This window comes from Dipteris shenzhenensis, chromosome 31 (genome assembly GCF_047967505.1).
Source record: "Dipteris shenzhenensis isolate YYH24624 ecotype China chromosome 31, Dip_SZ_1.0, whole genome shotgun sequence".
Classification (NCBI taxonomy): domain Eukaryota; kingdom Viridiplantae; phylum Streptophyta; class Polypodiopsida; order Gleicheniales; family Dipteridaceae; genus Dipteris; species Dipteris shenzhenensis.
Window position 1 is genome coordinate 42539170 of NC_141626.1, and position 22786 is coordinate 42561955.

At 44.8% G+C, this 22786-nt stretch overlaps 1 protein-coding gene across 2 annotated transcripts in view; it reads left to right on the plus strand.

The window, feature by feature from the left end:
* Window positions 1-22786, plus strand: part of PIFI (post-illumination chlorophyll fluorescence increase) — a 57925-nt gene that overhangs the window by 8082 nt on the left and 27057 nt on the right. For both annotated transcript variants that reach the window (XM_087369702.1, XM_087369701.1), the window contains exon 2: window positions 11113-11227. In XM_087369702.1, the coding sequence (XP_087225828.1) occupies window positions 11113-11227 (115 nt within the window). The remainder of the gene's footprint in view (window positions 1-11112; window positions 11228-22786) is intronic.

Here is a 22786-nt window from a genome sequence, read left to right on the forward strand (position 1 = left end):
AGCGAGGTATGAAAGCTGAGATAAGACTCAGGAAGAGAATTCAGAGTGGTTGTAATCATCTCTGAATCAAGAATAATTTCATCTATGTTTAACAATTGCTCTCTGAGATCCTGTAGCTTTGTGAGGTGGACTGACATGGAGTCACCCTCTTCCATATGTGTATTACTTAACTCTCTTTTCAAGAAAGATACCCTTGCATCATTCCGGGCTGCATACATGCTTTCTAAAATATCCCACGCTGCCTTGGAGGTCTTACACGACCGGATATGCGGAATGATAAATCTTTTCACTGAAAGAGAGATGCATGACAAAGCTAAGGCATCTCATGAATCCCATCTCTTCTGATCTGGAGTAGTGGCTATAGCTGCACCAACAACTTGTTCTGCAGAGCGGCTTCTTGACCCGTGATGAGGCCTCCTGTGGGAACTTGTCTTTGTGTTGATTGACTTCCACGCAAGCCCTGCAGACATGATCATTGCCTACAATCGGTGGAAGTATATCCACCATCTTTGTCTTCTGCATCTCGGAGAGAGTGCCATCGTTGACGTGACCGAACCGCTCATGCCATAATTTGGATCTGCCATGGTCCTCGTGCACCAATAGAGCGTTGAGCCGATATAGTCCATGCTCCTTGACACCTTGTGCCACCACCTGTCCGTTTGCCTTGGATGTGACAGTGACTTTGCCGTTGTCGAATAAGACCGACATATTGTGCTTGTCCATCTGATAGACAGACAAAAGGTTCTTGCACAAATTCGATACATACAGTACATCGGAAATCAACTCCTTGTTTCCTGCAGTTGTGATGAATGGAATACTACCGACACCCTTCACAGGGCATGACCGGTTATCCCCCACAGTGACCTTGGAATCAGGTTGCGTACCTTCCATGGTTTTGAACCACTCCTTGTTGGACATGTGCTTTGAAGCTCCACTGTCCACATACCAACCTTCCTCTCCTTCACTTATTGCATAAGCGGAGTAGTACTCAGTGATAGAGAGCGCCGGTCGTGACGTTTGCCGTTTCGGTCTTTGGCTCCTCCTTGGACTTGGACTCCTTGAGATTTTCCTTCTTCTTACGGCACTCTTTAGCAGAATGACCAAGCTTCTCACAGTAGAAGCACTTCATCTGCCTCTTTTTCTCTGCATCCTCGGTCTTACTTTTGTTCTTGGAGTCTTTGAAATTATCCTTACCGGGCTTGTCCCTCGCCATGAGAGCCTTCTCGTCCGATTGAGTAAACAGTGTTTCCCTAGCCTCTTCCTGTAATAGTAAAGGCTGAAGCTCCTCGAAAGTGAGAGGCTTGGTCCTCTGTCCTGCAGTGACCGTAGTCACAAAACTCTCAAAACTTTGAGGTAGCTTGTGTAAAGTCAACAATGCCAGATGACTTGAGTCTACCTTTTGACCAACTGCCGCGAGCTGGTCCCTTACCACCTTGACTTTTGTCAGATGGTCATGAACATTGTTTGCCTCAGTCATGTCCAGATTGTACAGTTGATGTTGGAGCATCAGAATTCGAGATGTATTGTCAGTTTCATACAAGTTCTTCAGGATAGGCCACGCCTCTACAGACGTCTCGGTCATCTGGATGTGCGGAAGAACAGAGTCCCCCGTGGTCCCAATGATCAATGCTAGGGAGTGGGCATCTCTCTCTTCCCCATTCTCAAACTCTTCACCATCTACTGGAATGACCATCTTCCCCTTGCTGTCCAGCAAGTCTTCCGGTTTTGCCTCCACCTCCGTTGCTAGCTTCCACAACTCTTGGGCCACTAGATGGCTTGGATTTTCATCTTGCAGATCGGGTAGTTCGATTGGTCTAGCTTCCCTGACTCTCCGAAGTTCGGGATGGTGAATGAGAGGAACCTGAAGGAGGAGGAAGGAAGAGAAGGGGCTGAAGAGGCAACAATAGAATCTTTGTTCATCTTTGCTGTAATAAAGAACAGTAAACTGAAACTGGAACTTTACACGCAGCAAACCTGAGTGTCGATTGGAGTCGCCTACTTGCTGAGGTACTCTGATCTAGAGCTGTAAACCTTGCTCTGATACCATGTTGGAAATAGAGGATAGAATCACTCACACCTCACTCCTGATCTAGCTCATACAACACTTAGAGAGATGGAGAAAGAGATAGCCAAAACTACGATATATTCTTCCACTATTGTGGGCAGACAAAAGCTCAATGGGTGAGCGAGTACAAACAGCCAAGAGATGCTGTCAACTGCTGAGCCTACTTCTCTCCCTCTGCGCGCTTGCCTATGCAAGGTTGTAAGTGCAGGTGATGAGAAAGAGGGGGGGAGAGGGGGCTTTTTATAGGCCCTGCTTGGGGCTGGAGAAAACCGACCAGCAGGGGGTTGGCCCCCTGCTTGCAGCACCGATTTGTAGGCAGCCTCCACCGACCTGGTTGGCTGGCGTGGGCCAGCCCTATAAATGGGCCCATGTGCCCAGCACATGGGTTGCTGCTGCCGCGCCATTTCCTGCCCCATGAGCTGGGTAGAAGGGCCGCGCCCCTCTTCCTTTGCTGCGCGGGTTTCCAGCCTGGTAGGTCCTTTGCTCCCCTACCCCCCTACAGTCCCCTGCCCCCTTGTCCCCTCAAAACGGGGGCTTATAGGTGGGGCAGTGACTTTTCTAACATACAAGGCAAGGTTGGTTGCCAAGGGCCCTTTGAAACCAGCCTTAACAACGTAAAGGGTGGTAGGATCCACTTAATTACAGCATACACAGTAAATTGATAAATAATTATGCACTGCAGATTAAATCACAAGGGAGCTAGAGCGCTCCTACTCAGATACAAGGACACCGATTGGCCCCAAATGTTGGTGCCCCTTGCGGTATTTATTTAACATTCATTTGAAGCCAAGCGGCTGATTATAAAGGTCTTTGGAAAGCTGCACCACAGGCAAACCAACGCCCGCAAACTCCCCGTCCAGCTCACCTTGTAATTCCCTGCTCAACTGCAAATGGTGAAATGGCATCCAATTACTAGACAACCTTGTGTCCTCAGCCAACCAAAGCATGCAACAGAGACTCCCAAAGCATCCAATCTCTGTGCCACACCTGCAATCGCACAACCAAGTGCCCAACCAGCCAGACACGGTTGAACAACTGCAGCAAAGCCCTCAACAGCCAAACTATGGTGCAATCAATCCACCAAGCACTTCCAAAAAAGTCGCCCTTATCTGTAGCCTTCCTGGCCACTATCCAACAGCAAAAACCAACCCTTCTTGGCAAGGAATCAATCTCAAATGCAATAACCAACCAGCAACCAGTCCGGGAACGGCAAAAGTAGGCAAAAGCTAGCCTCCCTCTGCCCAGAATCCACAGAAATCAGGTCACCAGGGCTGGAAAATGTTGGGGTAAAGGCACATTGCCACCCCTTTATTAAAGTTAAGACAACTATGACTGTCTTAAGACAGTCAGAGGGTAAAACCTAATCCTAATAAAACTAATGAGTTTGTGGTGTGGCTCATCACTTCACACTCACACATTGGAGTCTTCTCTCTCTCTCACTCTCTCCCTCTTGCTCTTCTTCCCCCTTCAGGCCCTTAAACTGGTATCAGAGCCACCTTTCCCCTCTACCCTAGCCTAGCCCTTACCTCTCGACCTCTACCTAGCCTGCAAGCAGCGCCGTACGGACGTACGTCGTCCGTACGACGACTCGCATCGCGGGTGCGGGCTACGAGCGTGGGCACGTGTCGGATCTGGGCGCAGGGCGGCAGCGCGTCGAGCAGCCAGGGCGGCGGCACATTGCGCAGGTCAGGGCGGCGCAGCAGCGCGCCACTTAGCAGGGGAGCAGCGCATCGGCGCATCGCGCAGGAGCAGCCACAGGCTCCCTTCGCGCGCCGTACATCTGTACGGCCGTACATTCGTACGCTTGGCCGTACGTCCGTACATCCGTACGGACGGCCCTGTGTCGTACAGTACAGACTACCGTACTGTACGTTGACAGGTTCTTCAGCAGGGAGCTGCTTCCGATTTTTTGCAGCAGGGAGGTATTTTTTTTTGGGATCTGTGTCAGAGGAAACTTCTCTCCTTGGATCTGGCTTTTGCACAGGTACAGCAAGTACGAAAGTACAACAGGTACTTTTTTTTTGTTTGGGGAAAGAGCACTCTGCTCTTCATTCCTCTTGATTCAGGATCATCTTTCAGTTTTCAGAACTGTGTTTTCTTGAAAGTACAGCAAGTACCTTCATTTACCTCGTGCTTGAGGTGAAGAGAACCACAGTGTGTGGTTGATTGCACAGTTATCTGTTTTCGTAAAGGAAATGCCTTGATTCAGCAGAGGTCTTTTATGCTTTTACTGGGCTTGAATCTCAGTTTTTGGGTGAGCAGATCATAGGGCTTTTGCCTGGCAGTTGATGCTTTGTATGCCTTGAGGCAGTGTGGTGCCAGAGAGCACACATTTGTCTTGATTTCCGCAGTGTCGAGGTGACATTTTCTTGCAGGTCACATTTCTTGTGCAAAACTCAGAGAACCTCAGTTGAGCCACGCTTGGCCAGGGCGCATCGAGTTTACTCGGTCCCTAACTGTCCATCGTTGACAGTGCTCAAAAGGTTCCTCATTGAGTGTTTGTACGTTGGGATCTGTGTATGTCATTTCTACACAGGGCAGTATATGCATTACACTGTTGGATGATTTTGTCAGAGAGATTTTCATATTGCATGCTACCTCAGTGTTGAGGTGTTCTTCACTTGGTTCAGGTGTCAGATCAAGGGGCTTTTGCCCATTTTTTGTTTGATAGCACTTGGGTCACCGACAGAGATCTTCAGATGCATTTTATCCCCTTGGCAGAAGGGTGATTGCTTGGGATTTATCCCATTTTCTGTTGCAGGTTTTGTGACAGGCTGAAGTGTCATTTTTTTTTTTGGGAGTTTACCAAGTGATTTATGCATATTAACTCAGTGCAATACCTCATCTGAGGTGGGAGAAGTGATCAGTACAGTCAGTACAGCAGTGTTTACAGCAGTGTTTGTGCCTTGTCAGCTGATTATGCACTGTTAAGCACTTATTTAGCAGCTGCAGCAGTCTGAAATTACTGTTTTTTTAATGCCTCTTTGAGCACGGTACAGTGTGTCAGAAGGTACAGTCTTTGCAGGGACATTTACTGTATTACTGTTTTTTTATGCCTCTTTGAGCACGGTACAGTGTGTCAGAAGGTACAGTCTTTGCAGGGACATTTACTGTTTTGCTGCAGATTTTCCTGACAGTAAAAAACAGCACTATTGTGAGTGCTCCTGGCTCTTAATAGAGCAGGTTTTTTCTGAGAAATCAGAATTTTTATTCAGTCTTTTTTTACTTCCAGTGAGTCAGATACTTTCCTTATCTGATATGGCATCAGGGGGAAGTGATTCTTCAACTCTGAACATAAAGAAACTGGAAGGAGCACACAATTATGCATTATGGGCAGAACAGTGCTTGAATGTACTTCTATTAAAGAAGATTTCTAAGCCCATAAGGGTGAAGGGTGTCAAGCCATCTGACATGGCAGCTGATGATTGGGAAGAGCTTGATTTGTCCGCAAGGGCAGCTATCATGCTCACTATTTCTGACACTCTTGTGTTCAATGTTCAGGCTGAAAAGACCTCTTATGGTCTATGGCAAAGGCTAGAAGAATTGTATGCCCAAAAGAGCTCAGCCAGTAAGGTTTATTGGTTGAAGAAGCTGGTTGATCTTCGCATGAAGGAAGGTACAGCTATGACCTCACACTTGAGTGAGTTCAATGCCATCTTTACACAGCTGATTGCACAGGGATTGAATCTTGATGAGGAGTTCAAGGCTACTTTCTTGCTGTGTACCCTCCCTGAGAGTTGGGACACTTTCAAGACCACCCTGTCAAATTCGAATGTCACTCTTATTTATGCTGATGTAGAGAGCTCTCTTCTTATGGAGGAGATGAGCAGGAAGAATAATGCGAGCAGCAAGTCTTCAAATGCCTTGCAGGTACAGGATAGAGGCAGAACTCAGCAGAAGGGGAGATTTGCTAGTAAGTCCAAATCCCGAAGTCAGTCCCGTGGTAAAAAGGATATTGAATGCTTTTATTGTGGCAAGAAGGGACATGTGAAGTCTAAGTGCTTCAAGTTCATACGGGATCAGAAAGCCAAGAAGGCTGAAACAAAGGATGCAGGCATTGGAAGCAAAGGCAAAGGCAAGGCCAAGGCAGATGACTTGGATGCAGTGAATGTTGCAGCAGAGGACAGTGACAGTGACATACATGATGTTTTATGCTCTTCTGCTGTAATAGCACATGCCTTGGTTATTGATGGTCATGACATGCACACCTGGCTCTTGGATTCAGGTGCTTCTTTTCATGTTACTCCTCATAGGGAGTGGTTTACTTCCTACACAGGTACTCATGGAGTTGTTCATCTTGGGAACAACTATGCATGTCAGATTGCAGGGATTGGCAGTATACAGATAGTATTTCCTGATGGACGCATATTCATGCTTGATGGTGTCCGCCATGTGCCGCAAATCAAGAAAAATCTGATTAGCACTGGCTTATTGGATGACAGTGGTTACCACACCACATTTGGGGATTCCAAATGGGTGATTACTGATGGCCAGGCTGTAGTGGCTGAGGGTTTTAAGAGTGATACCTTGTACCCTCTTTATGTTTCCAGTGTGGGTAATCATGTTGTTGCCATAACCGAGCTGCCAAAGGTTTCATTGTGGCATAGCCGGTTGGGACACATGTCTGTTAAAGGAATGCAAGAACTGTCACGTTTGGGTTATCTGCCGTCTCTTTCTTTTTCAGATTTGCCTACTTGTGATCATTGCATTTTTGGCAAGCATTCTGAGACTCCTCATAAGAGGAGAACTCCCCAGAATAGAGCACCACTTGATCTAGTGCACACTGATTTGTGTGAGATGCCACAGTTATCACTAGGGGGTGCAAAATATTTTATTACTTTCATTGATGATGCCACACGCAAAGTGTGGGTCTATTTCTTGAAGCATAAGGGCGATGCCTTAGATGCTTTCAAGAAGTTTGTCGCTCAGGTTGAGAATCGGACAGGTCGCAGGCTGAAATGCCTCAGATCCGATAATGGGGGTGAGTATGTGTCACATGCTTTTGTGCAGTTTTGCCAAGCTAAGGGCATCAAACAGGAACTCACAGCTCCTTATAATGCATCTCAAAATGGTGCAAGTGAGCGGATGAATCGAACTATTCAGGAGAAAGTTCGATGTATGTTGTCTTATGCTGCATTACCCCATGGCTTTTGGGCAGAAGCCGTGCAAACAGCAGTTACATTATTAACAGGTCGCCAAACAAGGCTTTGGAGTTGAAAGTGCCAGAGGAGGTGTGGTCTGGCAAGCCTCCTTCATATAAGCACTTACGTGTATTCGGCTGCGAGTGCTTTGCTCATGTACGCAGAGAACTGCGCACCAAACTGGATCCAAAGTCTATCAGATGCATCTTTATGGGTTATGGTGACGAAGGTGAAATGGGGTACAGGTTATGGGATCCCGTTAAACGGAAGATTATACGCAGCAATGATGTCATCTTTAAAGAGGATAGTGTACACAAGGAACCCGTGCAACCTGTGGAATACAGGAGGGTTATTTATGATGATGTTGGACAGCAAAGAATGCCCATTTATATGCAGCAGCAGACTGCTGCAGATAACCCTGTTCAAGAGGGTATACAGGCTGAAAATCAGCCAGATAATTTTGCCACTGATGCACCACTGGATATGCCAGCAGATGGGGCTGTAGAACAGCCAGATATGGTGGTACAGCCACCCGTCATGCATGAAGAACAGGCTGGACAGCAGCCTAATGCGGAACATTTTGTTAGGAGGAGCACCCGTGTACAACGGCCTCCTGCCAGGTTTGTTCCAGGAGCCAATAATGTGGCTGATTTTATCATGCTGACAGATTGTGGTGAGCCTTCCAGCTTCAAGGAAGCTATGGGAAGAACAGAGAAAAAGAAGTGGGAGAAAGCCATGCAGTGAGAAATGGACTCCCTACTTCAGAATGATACATGGGACTTGGTGCAGTTACCTGCAGGCAGAAAGGTTTTGCCATGCAAGTGGGTTTACAAAGTCAAAGTGGATTCAAATGCTTTACCTAGGTATAAGGCCAGATTGGTTGCCAAGGGATTTAAGCAGGAGAAGGGCATTGACTTTGATGAGATCTTTTCCCCTGTAGTCAAGATGACTACTTTGAGAGCAATGTTAGCTCTTGTTGCTCATGACGACATGGATTTATGTCAGATGGATGTGAAGACAGCCTTTCTTCACGGAGATCTCCATGATGAGATCTATATGAGTCAGCCAGAGGGATATGCTGTTAAAGGGAAAGAGCAGCTTGTGTGTAAGCTCAAGAGGAGCTTGTATGGACTCAAGCAGGCGCCAAGAGAATGGTACAAGAAGTTTGATGCCTTCATGCAGTCCCAAGAGTATCATAGGTGTGAGACCGATCATTGCTTGTACACCAAACGGGCAAAGGATGGCAGTTTGATGCTACTGATTCTATATGTGGATGACATGCTTATTGCCAGTAAATCTCAGCATGAGATTAGTGCTTTGAAGAAACAACTGCATAAGTCTTTTGACATGAAAGACTTGGGTGATGCAAATCATATTCTTGGCATGCGGATTACTCGTGACAGGTCCAAGGGACTTTTGTTTCTATCACAGAAAGAGTACATTGACAAAGTACTGCAGCGCTTTAAAATGGAGGGGGGGAAGTCTATTAGTACCCCGTTGCCTCCACATTTAAAACTCAGCAGTAAGGACAGCCCCAGATCAGATGATGATAAGGCTGAAATGGCCAAGGTTCCGTATGCATCTGCAGTTGGATCTTTGATGTATGCCATGGTTGCCACTCGTCCGGATATTGCTTTTGCGGTGGGAGTCATCAGCAGGTATATGGCAAATCCAGGCAAGCGGCACTGGGAAGCAGTGAAAGGTGTCTTGAGGTATCTCAAGGGTACCAAAGACTTGTGCATATGCTATGGTAGGCAGGATGCATTGGTGCATGGTTTTACAGATTCAGACTATGCAGGGAATGCAGATAACCGGAAGTCTACTACCGGTTATATTTTCACATTTGCAGGAGGTGCTATATCATGGGTGTCTCGGTTGCAGAAATGCATTGCACTGTCAACTACTGAAGCTGAATATGTTGCAGCCACTGAGGCTTGCAAGGAAGCAATATGGCTTACTCGGCTGGTGGGAGACTTGGGCATTACAGGAGATATGCCAGTTTTGCATTGTGATAGTCAGAGTGCTATCATGTTGGCAAAGAATCCGGTCTTTCATCAGAAGACCAAGCACATAGATGTGAAATATCATTTCATCAGGGAGGTACTGGAAGACAAGCGACTTGAGCTTGTGAAGGTGCATACTGATGATAATCCTGCAGATTTGCTCACTAAGAGCTTGCCTACTGAGCGGTTTGCACATTGCCCAATGCCGCCACATCATGGGATTAGGATGAGACCATTCTTATTTTATGGTCCTGTATACAGTAACTGTATATTGCTGTAATTTTTATTTTTTTTCTCCCCTTTAGGCACATTGGCCTTTAGGTGGGAGGTTGTTGGGGTAAAGGCACATTGCCACCCCTTTATTAAAGTTAAGACAACTATGACTGTCTTAAGACAGTCATAGGGTAAAACCTAATCCTAATAAAACTAATGAGTTTGTGGTGTGGCTCATCACTTCACACCCGCACATTGGAGTCTTCTCTCTCTCTCTCTCTCTCCCTCTTGCTCTTCTTCCCCCTTCAGGCCCTTAAGAAAACCCTAGATCTTGCAAAGAATAGTTGATTTTGCTCTGGCACAGCCCAAAAGCAACTTAGAAGAGGTCGCCCAAGCTTGGAAAGCTCCAAAACCAGCAGCAACAGCCCAAAAGCAACCAAAAACAGGTCGAAATCCCTGTAGAAGCTCTTGCTCAGCTCCAAAACAGCCCACATCACCTGCAACAACCTCTGTGCAGCCTTGAAGCAGCAAAAGCGAACTGATTTGGAGGCTCTTGGCACAAAAACGAATTTCGTTTTTGAGATTTTGGCAGCCCACCAACAGCCCACACACTGCCGTGGTAGTCAAAAATCAGCAAGGCGAGTGATAGAATAACCTTGGAGCACATTCCCAGCTTGTGACTTGCCTCTCCCTGTTTTTCTATGGTCCAGAAAACAGCCCTCAAAGCAAGTTTCGACTTTTCTGCTTGCTTTTGGCCTCCTGCATGCCAAACAAGTGTCTTGTGCTGAAGAGTCCCATGTTAGTTGCACCACTCTTTTGGCCCCCTGTTGCACACTTTGGTCCTAGGAATTGATTGCCTAGTAATTGGCCATACATTCACAATTCCCAAGGAATTCCCACTAGGGAATTTTAATTCTCCAAGTTCGCGTCCCAGAGGGTCAAGGTAGTCACGCGCAAATTACGGGAGTCGCAAATCAAAAGTCCCATAATTTCACGTCCTTGTGACACCCTTCCCAGCAGAAGGGGATAGGCTATGATAAAACCTTTGTCCCCATTTCCAGGATCAGGTGTGTTGTTTCATTGGCTGCTCATTTTGGTTGGAAAGTACATCATTTGGATATAATTTCTGTCTTTCTCAATGGAGACTTGCAAGAAAAAGTGTATGTGAGTCAGCTTGATGCACACATGCGAAGCAATAATTGAGACTATTTTGGAGAACCTGAGAGCCAAAAAAAAGAAAATGTGCAAATCCTAGATGCATCGGAAATGAATGGCGATGGTGGATTCCGTTCCTAACAAATAGGGCTAGCAGCGACACGATGTGGTTAATGCATGATCGATTCAGGCCCATACGTTGATAACTAGATTCACTTATGTGGATATCAGGCAAGCAGCTTCAAGAAGAGGATAAATCTGAAAAGGTTGCCTTGTCTTGATAGATGAAGGCGTTACAAAGTTGAAACTCAGAGTTGAGTGTATAACATCTTATGAAGGTATATATACTATGTTGTATCAACATTTTGAGGGTAGGATCCATTTGTTGGGAGTCTTTTAGAGTGAACACTTCTTAAAAGAGAGAGCTACAAGCGCTTGTGATTTTCTTGCCAGAAAATGATTTGCTTGCCATGTAAATTGATTTCTGTTGTCCTTACCATCACATTTTATGAAGTATTATGAAAGCTGTTTGCAGCTTCGGCCATTTGGGGTTCTTGTCTTACATCATTGGTATCTAAGTCTCAAAGGAGAGCTGCATTGGTCTCTGGGAAAGCTTATGCCACTACAACAGTTGAAACAGGAGTTCAATTGTAAGTAATTTGTTCATCTCCAAAGAGAATCGTAACTTTATTTTTCATGTTCCTCCAATCATTGTTTTAATGCATATGGAGATCGTCCTCTTGGAGTTGTTTCATCCCCTTTAATCTCATGAATTCGTTGATGCTTACTTTGTTTATGTTGTTTTTTTGGAAGTCGATATTGAAGTCACCGACGATGTTCCTCCAATCATTGTTTTAATGCATATGGAGATCGTCCTCTTGGAGTTGTTTCATCCCCTTTAATCTCATGAATTCGTTGATGCTTACTTTGTTTATGTTGTTTTTTTGGAAGTCGATATTGAAGTCACCGACGATGTAGATTTGCATCCCATTTGGAATCTGGACAAGAATGCCCTCCATTGTTTTGAGTAGCACATTGTTACGAGTTGATGGTGACTTGTACGTTGACGATCATGATGAGGGTGTTTTGAGGTGTCACCAGTATTGTTAGCAGGCACTCGCAGCCATTGTTTTGCATTTCGTTTTTGTGTGCTATGATCACTTTGTCTTGGTAGTACGTTGTGAGGCCCCGGCCTTTAGTTGTTGAGGTATGCTTGTGCCCGTGTAGTGCCATGTTTGTCACCAAATCTGGTTGTGTTTCTTGCATGCATAGGATGGTTGCCTCCATTAGAAATGCCGTTTGGACAATATCCTCTCGGTGGGTAGCAAAGGATAATAACTTTATCTACACATGACCTTTTACCTCATCTCACTTACGACTTGTAAATATGAAATTAAAAAATAGAATTGCATGAAGTTGAAGCTCATGTGCAATGGAAAAATCTGCACGATGGTGTCTCATGGCTAAATATTCTTTTCGAACATTTTGAGCTTGACATTTGATTGAGGAAAGGCTTGTTCAGATTTGATGTTGAAGGCGCCCTATATGTGGGATGCCAATAGATGTTTATTGGAAAGGACATGTTTGACTTTTTATCGATGTTAACTTTTGGCCTATTTGGTCTATACACATTGTTGGCAAGGCCTTTCAGACGGTGATGGGTTTCAGCCTACAAAAGGCTGTCCGACCCTATTCTATGCATCCACTGCTTGCAGTTCCTATCCCCTCACTTTAAGCTCCAACCCCTTTAGTCCTTCAGAGAAGTGGATCCAGGACTAAGCCCTCAGCCTCAGCAAGTAGCTGCCTCCTTTGAGTATCCTCTCGAGCCCCTCAGTTCCCCTGCCATATCTAGTGCTTAGGTGGGATCTCTTCCCTTCATCCACAGCCGGTCCTAGCAATGTACAACCAGCCATAGGCTCTAGCCACCAGATCAGCCTCTCCAGTGAGGATATACAAGATATTTTTAGGCCCCTTTAGTGAGGGAAGACTACGGTTGTATTCAGGGTCCTTTGGTGATTTGGCAAGGCCAATAGTAATAAAGATTGTAGGTAGCGTAATTCTCAGCCCTCCGCTATGCAACAGTTATGAGTATGATAAGATGAATCACACAATCTCTCTCTCTCTCTCTCTCTCTCTCTCTCTCTCTCTGTGTCTGTCTGTCTCTCAGAGCACATTCTATCGAGGTCCAACCCATCACAGTTTTTCTCAGGGGACGCCCACAGAGACGAGGGGCCACTCTGGATATAGCTCAGAGGGTTTAGAGATCAAGGAGATCGCGTCCCCTGCCAGGGCATGAGACAGCTTGATAGATGCAGATCCATATATCTTCACAGCTCACTAGAAAAAGGACATTTGTCAGAGTGACAGGATGGCTTGAAATGGATGTGAGCTGCACATCTCCAACTCCTTTTACAGCATATGAAGCATTATTAGCACATGTAACAGTCCCCCCTCGAGGTGCATCAGCTAAAGAATGGAACAACTGTCTGCAAGATGTGACATGCTTGGAAGCACCACTATCAAAGTACCAGGACTGAGCATCATTAGCAGTAAAGAGTGCATCAGCTTTGGAGGGATCAAATGAGCAATGGACAGCCCATGCCCAATCATTCTGAAGAGCATGTGCATGTGAAGCATTTGCTGGCTCATGGGATGCTTGGTATTGTTTTCTTCTATGTTTGATAAGAGTTTGAGTATCAAGTGATAGCCTAGCGGCTCTCACTTATTTCTATTTTCTAAGATATTGTATGGGATTGAGAGGATGAGTGGAATGGATCATTGTAAATACCATGTGTATGAATGATAAATACCCTGGTATGGGGTGAGAGTTATTTGTGTATGGGATATTATGGGGTTTTAGAAAATAGAAAGAGTGAGTCATATAAAGAGGTGGGCTCATGTCCATGTGTTCCAATAATATAAGAGAGATCACATGCCAAGCATGTGAAGGAGTGTGGAGTCAAGAGGAATCCTTCTAGAATTCCTATGTGGAATAAGGAGGATGTGGACATATGGAAAAGAGAGGGTCCCTATGGACTCCATGTGGGGAGACTCTTGACTTTCTCCATATTTTAAAAGTCTTGAGCATCTTTTGATGGGGAATCTCCTTGAATCCTCTAAAATGCCAATTCTTGGTCACACATGGAGTAGTCTTGGGACACATAAACGTCAATCCTGCTTCCTGCATTCTGAAATGTCATGTCCAGGCTTGCGATAATAGTTGCATCTTTTCTTCTTTGCCTTATCTACTGTATTTTTAGATGCATGGGAGGAATTGCAACTGCTATGCGCAGATTTTGGCTTGCCCATAGGCTTGGAAGCCTTGCGTCTTCCTGTCTGCTGTGAAGCAAATGCATGATCAAGAATAATGGCTTGCCTATTAGCTCTACTTTGCTCTTCCTGCAAAAGCAAAGTAACTAGCTGATCAAAAGAATAGTGGTCTGGATTACCCATGGCCACTAATCGAAGGGTTGTAACAAACCCTTGATATGTATCTAGCAGTCCATTCAATGTGGTACTAACAAGCTGTGAATTTGGCACCACCTCATCAATGACGGCAAGCTGTTCCATGAGGTCCTTGACCTTTGTCAAGTATGCATCCATTGACTCACCTTCATTCATACTGACTTCCTGTAATTGCCTTCTCAAATATGCAACACGAGCTTCATTGCGAATCTGATAGAGAGAAGCCAATTTATCCCAAGCATCCTTTGCTGTCCTGCAAGACCAGATGTGTGGAATAATGATTCTCTTGCATGATAAAGCAATGCATGAATGTTCATTTGCATCTCTTGCATCCCATCTTGACTGTTCTTCAGTTGGAAGAGTAGCGGCAGGAGTGCTAGAGGAAGAGGCATCAGGAGGAGTACCCCCTGCAGAGGGACCAGCAGTAGAGGCAACCACTGTAGCATTGGTTGGCCTCAGATCAGCCCCAGAAACAATAGTCCACAAATGCTTTGCAACAAGAATATGTTTCATGAGATAAGACCACATCGGATAGTTGGTGCCATCCAACTTATCATCTTCACGAAGAACTCCAAATAAATCTTGATTGTTCCTAGCCATAGCAAATGTGATACCCTGAAAAAAGACCTGGAAACCCAAAAGCCTCAAGGCTATCACTGCAAAAAGCTGGCTGTCCAAAAATGAAAGCAAATATCTGTAAATTTCTGACCCAAATCAAAGGGCAAATGCAGATCTGACCCAGATGTGACTGTGACAAGCAATGTTCACTGCAAAAAATAGCAAATCTAGCAAAAGCCCCAAATTTATTGAGGGCAAATAGGCCAAAGAGGGCAAATGCAGAAAAGCCCCAAATTTTGCTGAAATTTTTGCAAATGTGACCCAATGTATGCAAATCTGACTCAATGTCCTGCAAATGTGACTTAATGTCCTGCAATATGACCCAATGTACTGCAATCTAAACAAGAAATTGCAGACCAAATCCCAAAACTCCAATATTCTTGCAAGAAATTGCAACCAAAGGAGGTGAAAAGAACTGAAAGCCCCAAATTTGCCAATGTCCTGCAAAAGCCCCAAATTGCAAATGTCTGTAGATACCACTGGTAGTAGATTCGCACGTGCGAAATTATACAGAACACTCGGAGCAGGTAAAAGCTATACGGTCAACTGTTTTGCAAGTACATCTGCACGGAATGCAGGTACAAGTTGTTGATGGCTGATCTGCAGGTGAAACCGTACGGAAAAACGTACGGAGCAGATGAACCTGTACGGAGTAGGTATGGGTGCAAGTACGCTTGTACGGAGTCTATACGGGAGACCTATACGTCTGTATGCACTATTGTACGGAACTGTGTACTTGTGCAGGTATACCTGTACGGAACAGGTATTGTGTGCAAGTACACCTGTACGGAACAGCTACTGTGCAAGCCCTATTGGACAACGCGGGTACTTTGTATGGGTGTAGGTACGGAAGAAGATGCGACGGGCAAAACAGCTAGTGACGTAGCTGGGCGGCAGGACTCGGGATCTGTACGTGATCCGTACGGAAGTCCGTACAGTCGTACGGATTGTACGGATGGAGCGCAGGCTGTTGAAAGCTGTGAGCGATGCAGATCCGGAGGCAGGGGAAGAGGTCCAGTAGCGCTCTGATACCACTGAAGGGTTAGTGAGACTGAAAGGAGCACGTACAAGGTACAAAGTACAAAGGTCGATGAGAAACGCCGTCACGTCAAAACTAGGATAATGAAAAATACAAGTACAAGGTACTTGTACCTAGACCTAGGACTAAGTGTCCTAGGTGTCACATAGGACTAAGTGTCCTATGTGGCTTAAAAGGCACTAACACTACAAGTGCCTACATTTATGCCTACAAGGCACATACCATGGCCTATAGGGCATCACTAGAACCACCAGAAGATGGCCTACACAGTTTGTGAGAGACCTCCAGACAGCTTACAGGCAAGTCTGGACAGCAATTGAAAGGTCTCAAGAGAAGCATAAAAGAGCTGCAGATAAGCATAGGAGACAGCTAGATTTCAAGGAAGGGGATTGGGTACTTTTAAAGTTCGAGAAAGCTAGGCTCCGTAAGTTCAAAGACAAATAGAAAGTGTATGCAAAGTTATCTCCCACGTACTATGGCCCTTTCAGGGTTACAGAAAGAATAAATGAGGTTGCATATAGGTTGGCATTGCCAGAGCATTGGAAGATTCACAATGCATTCCATGTGAGTCTTCTAAAGAAATTCTAGGGGCCGGAACCTATAGAGCCCGTATCAGAGGATCCACCAGAAGTGGATGAGCTGGAGAAGGTCCTTCAGCCAGAGCAGATTGTGTATCATACTGTACGCAAAGGCCCTCAAGGCAAGGAGTTTTACAGGTATCTTGTAAAATTCAAGAATTATACCGCATTAGATGCCAAGTGGATGGACGAAGACATGTTATCCAATCATCCACAGCTTTTGGATGTTTACAAGGAAGCTTTTCAGTTGAGGTCAACTGAATAGAAGCCGAGGGGATGTCACCACAATGTAAATATCCTAAGTCAAAGTACAATTGACCATGTATTTGATCATAATTAAAGAGTTTAATATGTATTAATTATGGTCAAAGAGTTCTTTTAATGGTCAAAGAATTGACTACGGTCAAAGATACTTGACTCTGGTCAAGTAAACCTGACCTCGGTCGGGGAGACTTGGTTTATTACCAAGAGGGTTAACTACGGTTAACCAGAGAACTACAGAGCTGACTACGGTCAGAGAGTGTTGACTTCGGTCAACGAGACTTGGTATGCGCCAAGAGGGTTAACCATGGTTAACCAAGATGTGCCAACTTCGGTTGGAGAGACTTGGCTATAATTAAGGCGTCTCGACCCTTGGTCAAAGCCCCTTAATTATGATCAAGAGCGTTGACTTCGGTCAACGAGAGAATAAATAAATAAATATATTTATTATATTTGTTATGTGTGCACATGTGTTCAGTGGGGACGCCCACCGTGACTAGAACTAGTCCACAATGTGTTGTTTGAATGCAAAGCGCTAACAATTAATGGGTGCCATGGTGGTGCGCTTTAATTAATTGTTGCAGGTACTAGGAAGAGTTATTTTCCTAAGCGCTACGGGAGCCTAATCAGAGTCTGGGAGGCAGTTTGCGTGACTAAGTGCTTCGAAGACTCCAGAGTTGCCCCTAGTGGCATGTAATTAGGAAAGTAATGTAGAAATTGACAAGTGGCTTGTTGCCAAGAAAGGGAGCCTGAGAGCTCATGTAATGATTCATTCATTCACGTTTTGGATTATGTATGAACAGCTTTACGCTGAACTATGTACTTCATCTTCTCTCAAGTAATAAAATCCTTCGGGGGGGTCCAGCCCAACTGTTGTCCTGGGCCCTAGTGTCTCTGTTGAGAGAGGGAGAGTAAATGAGAGTAGCTTTGAAATGAGAGTAGCTTTGCTGTATTTCACGAGTAAGATTACAGTATTACCACTTGCTGTTTTTTTTGGTCAAGTGTGTTGTGGTGGATATTTAACCTAATTTAAATCTCTCTCTCTCTCTCTCTCTCTAATAAACTTTCTTTATTTCTCTCTCTCTCTCTCTCTCTCTCTCTATATATATATATGTATATGTATATATATGCATATATATATATGTATATGTGTATATGTATATATATGTATGTATATATATATATTGTGTGTGTGTTTGTGTGTGTGTGTATTATGTATACACATAATATGCAATCGCTTTTCGATTGTCTGCAAACACGATGCATAGATCATGATGTATATTGGTCTTACACGGGAATTTTCTCCTGATGTACATTTTCAGCTTACCCGCTTTTCTGGGTTAGCTCCCTTGTAATATAAAGCCCTCAAAGTTCTCACCCAAAAAGTGTGTATATGTATATTATGTATATACACATACGTGCGCGCGTGTGTATCTATCTATCATGCATTTCTCTTTCTTATCTTTTGCTTTGTTTCTTCCCTTTTGCTATCAAAGTGTTTGGGTTGGGATTTCAAGCTTAGTAGCATTGGGATTAACCACGAAAGGTACTGTGGTGGAAGAAAGCAGGCCCTGATGTCCTTCAGGAATACTCCACTTGCATCGAGCTTTTTCTAGCTATGCATTGTAGTGATCTGCCGGCCACTTGCGCCACCTTTCAAGTGTATTTGGTAAGCTTTTAGTTGCAGATTTTTGAGGTCTTTTGGAGGCTTTTCGACCTAGTTTGGAGCTGCTACTGCAATTTCGAGCTGTTTTGGTGCTGCTGCAGCATAACCGCCTACATCAGAGGTGATTTTGGGTGTTTTCCTCATCTGCTCCAGCATTTCTAAACCCTAAATCACCTTGGAGCTGCATTTCCAGCCACATTCGAGGTGTTCCTGGCCTTTCAGCACATCAAAATCAATTGATTCTCTGTGTGAAGACTTGCTGCAGCACCCTGGTGCACTTTGAATAGCCGCCTGAGCATTTTGAAGCTGTTTTGAGGCCTCTAGCATACATATAATAGACGTTTTTCATTGTGGAGGCTTGCCACATCACTTTGGACTGTTCAAGGGAGCTGCGTTCCACGTGGACAGCCTGCTCTTTGCACTTTGGAGCACCCTATTGAGCTGTTTTTAGGATTTCGAAGGATTGCAGATCTGCTACAGCACTCGGAGTTCTTTCCACGTCCACAAGTGCTCTTCCTTTGGCTCATTTCCGTCGGGGCATCTACTTGCTGCTCTTTGATTCAGGTTCACTCAAATCTACATTTCCAGGCGTATTCTAGGGTTTGCATTTTGGAACCTCCGAGGTTATCCACCAACAGCTGGACACGTTTATTCAGGCCTTTCTCAAGCTACTGATTCATTTCAAAGCCCTAGACCAGCTCCTTTATTGGCTGGTTATCCATTTCAGCTTGCTGCCTTTGCTTCCTCAGATTGATATATGGAGCCTCGTCCTCGTGGTGAAGACTCATCAGCATCACTTTTAGCTAGGGATGAGTAGATTGACAAAGAAATGGCGTTTATTGGTGTGAGATTGGTCAACAAACTGCTTCATCAACTTGACCTCACTACTTCAGCCAAGGACAACCTGGACAAGCTCAAGAATATTTATGCTACATCTATTAGACCTGAGAAGGAAGCTTCATCTGCTATATCTATTCCTCCCTGAGGTGGTAGATGATGCTTAGTTCTATGTGTGTTTGTGTTGAGTCAATAAAGGTTCTCAGCCTTGAGTTGTCCCTCTAAATTGAATGTATTTGGAGTCAATAAGAGGTACTCTTCCTTGGGTTGTCCCCCAAAAATGAATGTATTGTCTTTTACTTTGGTTTGATGGTATTGACCACCTTGTTCAGAGTAAGGGGGGTGACGAGTGATGGTTTGCCCTTGCCGGTCTCGCAAGCTGACTGAGAAGTTACTATCACACGGGAGGTGTTGGATAGTTGGACTTGCTCTGTGCAGTATTGCGGTGGAGGGGGGATTGGTCTACTGCTTGCATGTTGGGTCTCACACTCCTTGCTCTGAAGGGGGTGTTGGAGATATCATAGCCAAAGAGTGTGTGGGAGATATGATGTGTTGGTGTGTAGTACTAGGAGATCTAGTACTAGTACTTGTGTGAGTCATGTGTGAGTGCCACGTGTTACTATGGGACTTTTCCCATATGTACTTGGTGCAAGTGTGTGAGTGTGTAGCCTATATTAGGCTTGTACTTCACTTGTCTTGTCATACTTATGAATGAATGAAAGCCTTCATGGATTCTATATTTGTCTATCATTTCTTCACTCCCTAGCCTATTTCTCTCTTTCTCTCTCTCTCACTCACTCACTCACTCAAACCATGTTTCTAACAACTATGATTTTTTGGGCTCGGAAAACAAGAAATTGTGTTGCACAGATGCAACACTCTCCAAGGAATTTTCATGGCTAGAATTGTCCTTCCATTTGATAAGAAGTTCAGGGACCGCTGTATTTCTGAGAGGTCTCTCCTTGTGATCCAAAAATACTTCTAGTTCATGGGAAGTAAATATACCAACAAATCCTGTTATTAGACAAGCTCCTTTGCTGAAACAACAAATTCTCAGCTGCGCCTAGTTTCTCTTTTAGGCGACTTACACAAAAAAGTAGATGTACCTTCACATCAATAGGTACTTCCAGCTCATAAGCTGCGTTATTAATTACATGGATAACCTTAAAGGTTTGCAATAACGAGCTAACATATTATGGGCTTCACTAATTCATAGAGCTCCAAAATCTTTTGGGATTCCGCTATAAACAAACTGGCCCTTTGCAAATACAAGAGGTAAGTGCTTCTAAGTTGCATAAAACTGAGCTCTAACTTGAGCTGTGCGAAGATTTCCCTTTGCCAATTGCAACATGTCTTGCTGCAATTGCAAAATGTCAGCAGCTGCTCTAGCCTTCATATTTTCCTAACCAATGGTCCATAGAGCCTTAGGCTGGATCCACACATAATGACAAATGGATGCAACTTAGTGGTTCTATGTGTGGCATTGTTATATGCCAACTCAGCCATGGGAAGGTACTCTACCCAATTAGTTTACTGCGGTGAGACATACTTGTGAAGCATATCCTCAAGAATCTAATGAGCTCACTCTGTTTGTCCATGTAACTCTATTTGTTCAAATGACTCATGCTAAATTTAGTATCCAACTTCTTGAACACTTCTTGCCAGAATGACTTTGTGAATTTAGGGTCACTATCATGACAATCTCAGTTGGAAGCCCTTAAAGACTCTGCAATGTCTCCACATCCCCATGCCGGAATAAACCTGGCGATCTTGGTCAGTCTATCCACAACCACCAGCATTCAGCCCAGTGGTCGGCTCTGCTGCAGCAGCCTGCAAACCCAAAAACGGTCATGGAACAGCTTCAAGAAGGCTTGAAAATCCACACGTGCAGGCGTCTCTTGGAAGGCATGTCGACCAACAAGCTGTGAAGAGGCTAAATGGGCAGAAATGAACACAAGAAGCTGCAAAACAGAGACAAAATGAGGGCAGCAAAGAGGGCGGCTATGCGGAAACCCTAAACGGATAGAAGGCAGCTGAAAAGAGACGGAAATGAGGCTGAACTGAGGCAGAAATGAGCAGAGTTGAGGCGGCTGCAGGCTTAAGTAGAATTAGGGTTTTGGGTTAGGGTTAGATTTTCTGTGTAGATTTTTGATCTTTAGAACAACAAAAAATTTAAATTTGTATGATTGGACTTATTCTAGTCTTACAAAGGTATATTTTGGGTTAGGGTTAGGTCTGGGATGACGTGGCAGGGCAGCTATGGTATGGTGAACCTGCTCTGATACCATGTTAGAAACATGGTGTGAGTGACAGAGAGAGAATGAAAGAAAGAAAGAAAGAAATTTTATTAGAGTCTTCGGAAGACCGATGGGTCTATGAGACTGAAAGAAAACCTGATACAAATCACAGTAAGGGTGGAGCTAGTGAAACGAGCATCATCACCCGTGCTGAATCCTAAGTCTGATCATACATAATCAAATACATCTGGATGTAACAATGAAAAGAAAAAGGCTGGAGTGGAGCGGAATCCTTTGTATGTCATGTCGCCCTGTCAGGTGCATAGCCGGTGATGGGACGCTGGCGCCCGTTAAGGGGTGTCGTGCGTATCGGTCTCCTGGACGAGGCTCGACGCAAGACCAGAGCCACCGTGACTCCCGTGGGACGTATCCCGGGTCTAAACAATGACGGGAGGTTCCTCAGAGTGATCTGTGTGTCCCCTTGATGTCTCGTGTGTCGTGCTGCGGTCGTTGGGTCGGGGTCTCTGTCATGAAGTGAGAGAGGCTAGGGAGTGATGAAATGATAGACAAATATAGAATTTATGAAGGCTTTCATTCATTCATCAAATATGACAAGACAAGTGAGGTACATGCCTCATATAGGCTACACACTCACACACTTGCACTAAGTGCAAATGGGATAAATCCCAAAGTGACAAGTGGCACTCACACATGACTCACACAAGTACTAGTACTAGATCTCCTAGTACTACACACCAACACATCACATCTCACACACTCTTCGGCTATGATATCTCCAACACTAGTATGGGCTTTCTGTGGTGGGAGAAATGTTATGACCCCAAGGTCATAGCATGAGTTGGCATTAGTGATGGGGTTAGGTTCAAGAGATGGATTCGTTAAAAGGGGTTGGTTAGTATTCCCAGTGTATAGGTGCCCTTAGGATAAGGACACCCCTAGTTGAGTCACTTTGCTCATGTGCGGGGATCCCTTAGGATGAACTCCTACGGATACGAGGACCTACATAGGCCTATGTCTAATCTGTCGTAACACATGGACTGGTGGACTCTTGTGGTATATGGGACTCGGGGGTTGTGGCCATGGATGCGGCATGATGCTTGGCTAACCTCAAGCTCAAAGGGTGATCTTTTATATTGGATCTATGGTTGGGTGGAGAGCCCACCAACACCCCCAATCTGGTATTCCTAATCTATGGTTGTTTTGCAGGACTTGGGAGTCAGAGTAGAAGTTGGACTACACTCAACTTGGGCCTAGCTAAACCTTCACCTTGGTTACTAGTTTTAAATACCTAAGCTTCTTTGTTTTGGTCGACTTCGAATAGAGGTAAGAGCTTTAGACTTATTGCCAAGCTACTACAAGAGGCTGGAGTTTGGCTTCTGAACTTAAGAAGCCAGAAGAAACCTAGACACAATCAAATTCCAACACAAGTTACTATGTGACACAAGGCCACATCTCTCTTGAGACACTCCTGTTTCTTAGAAAAGAAT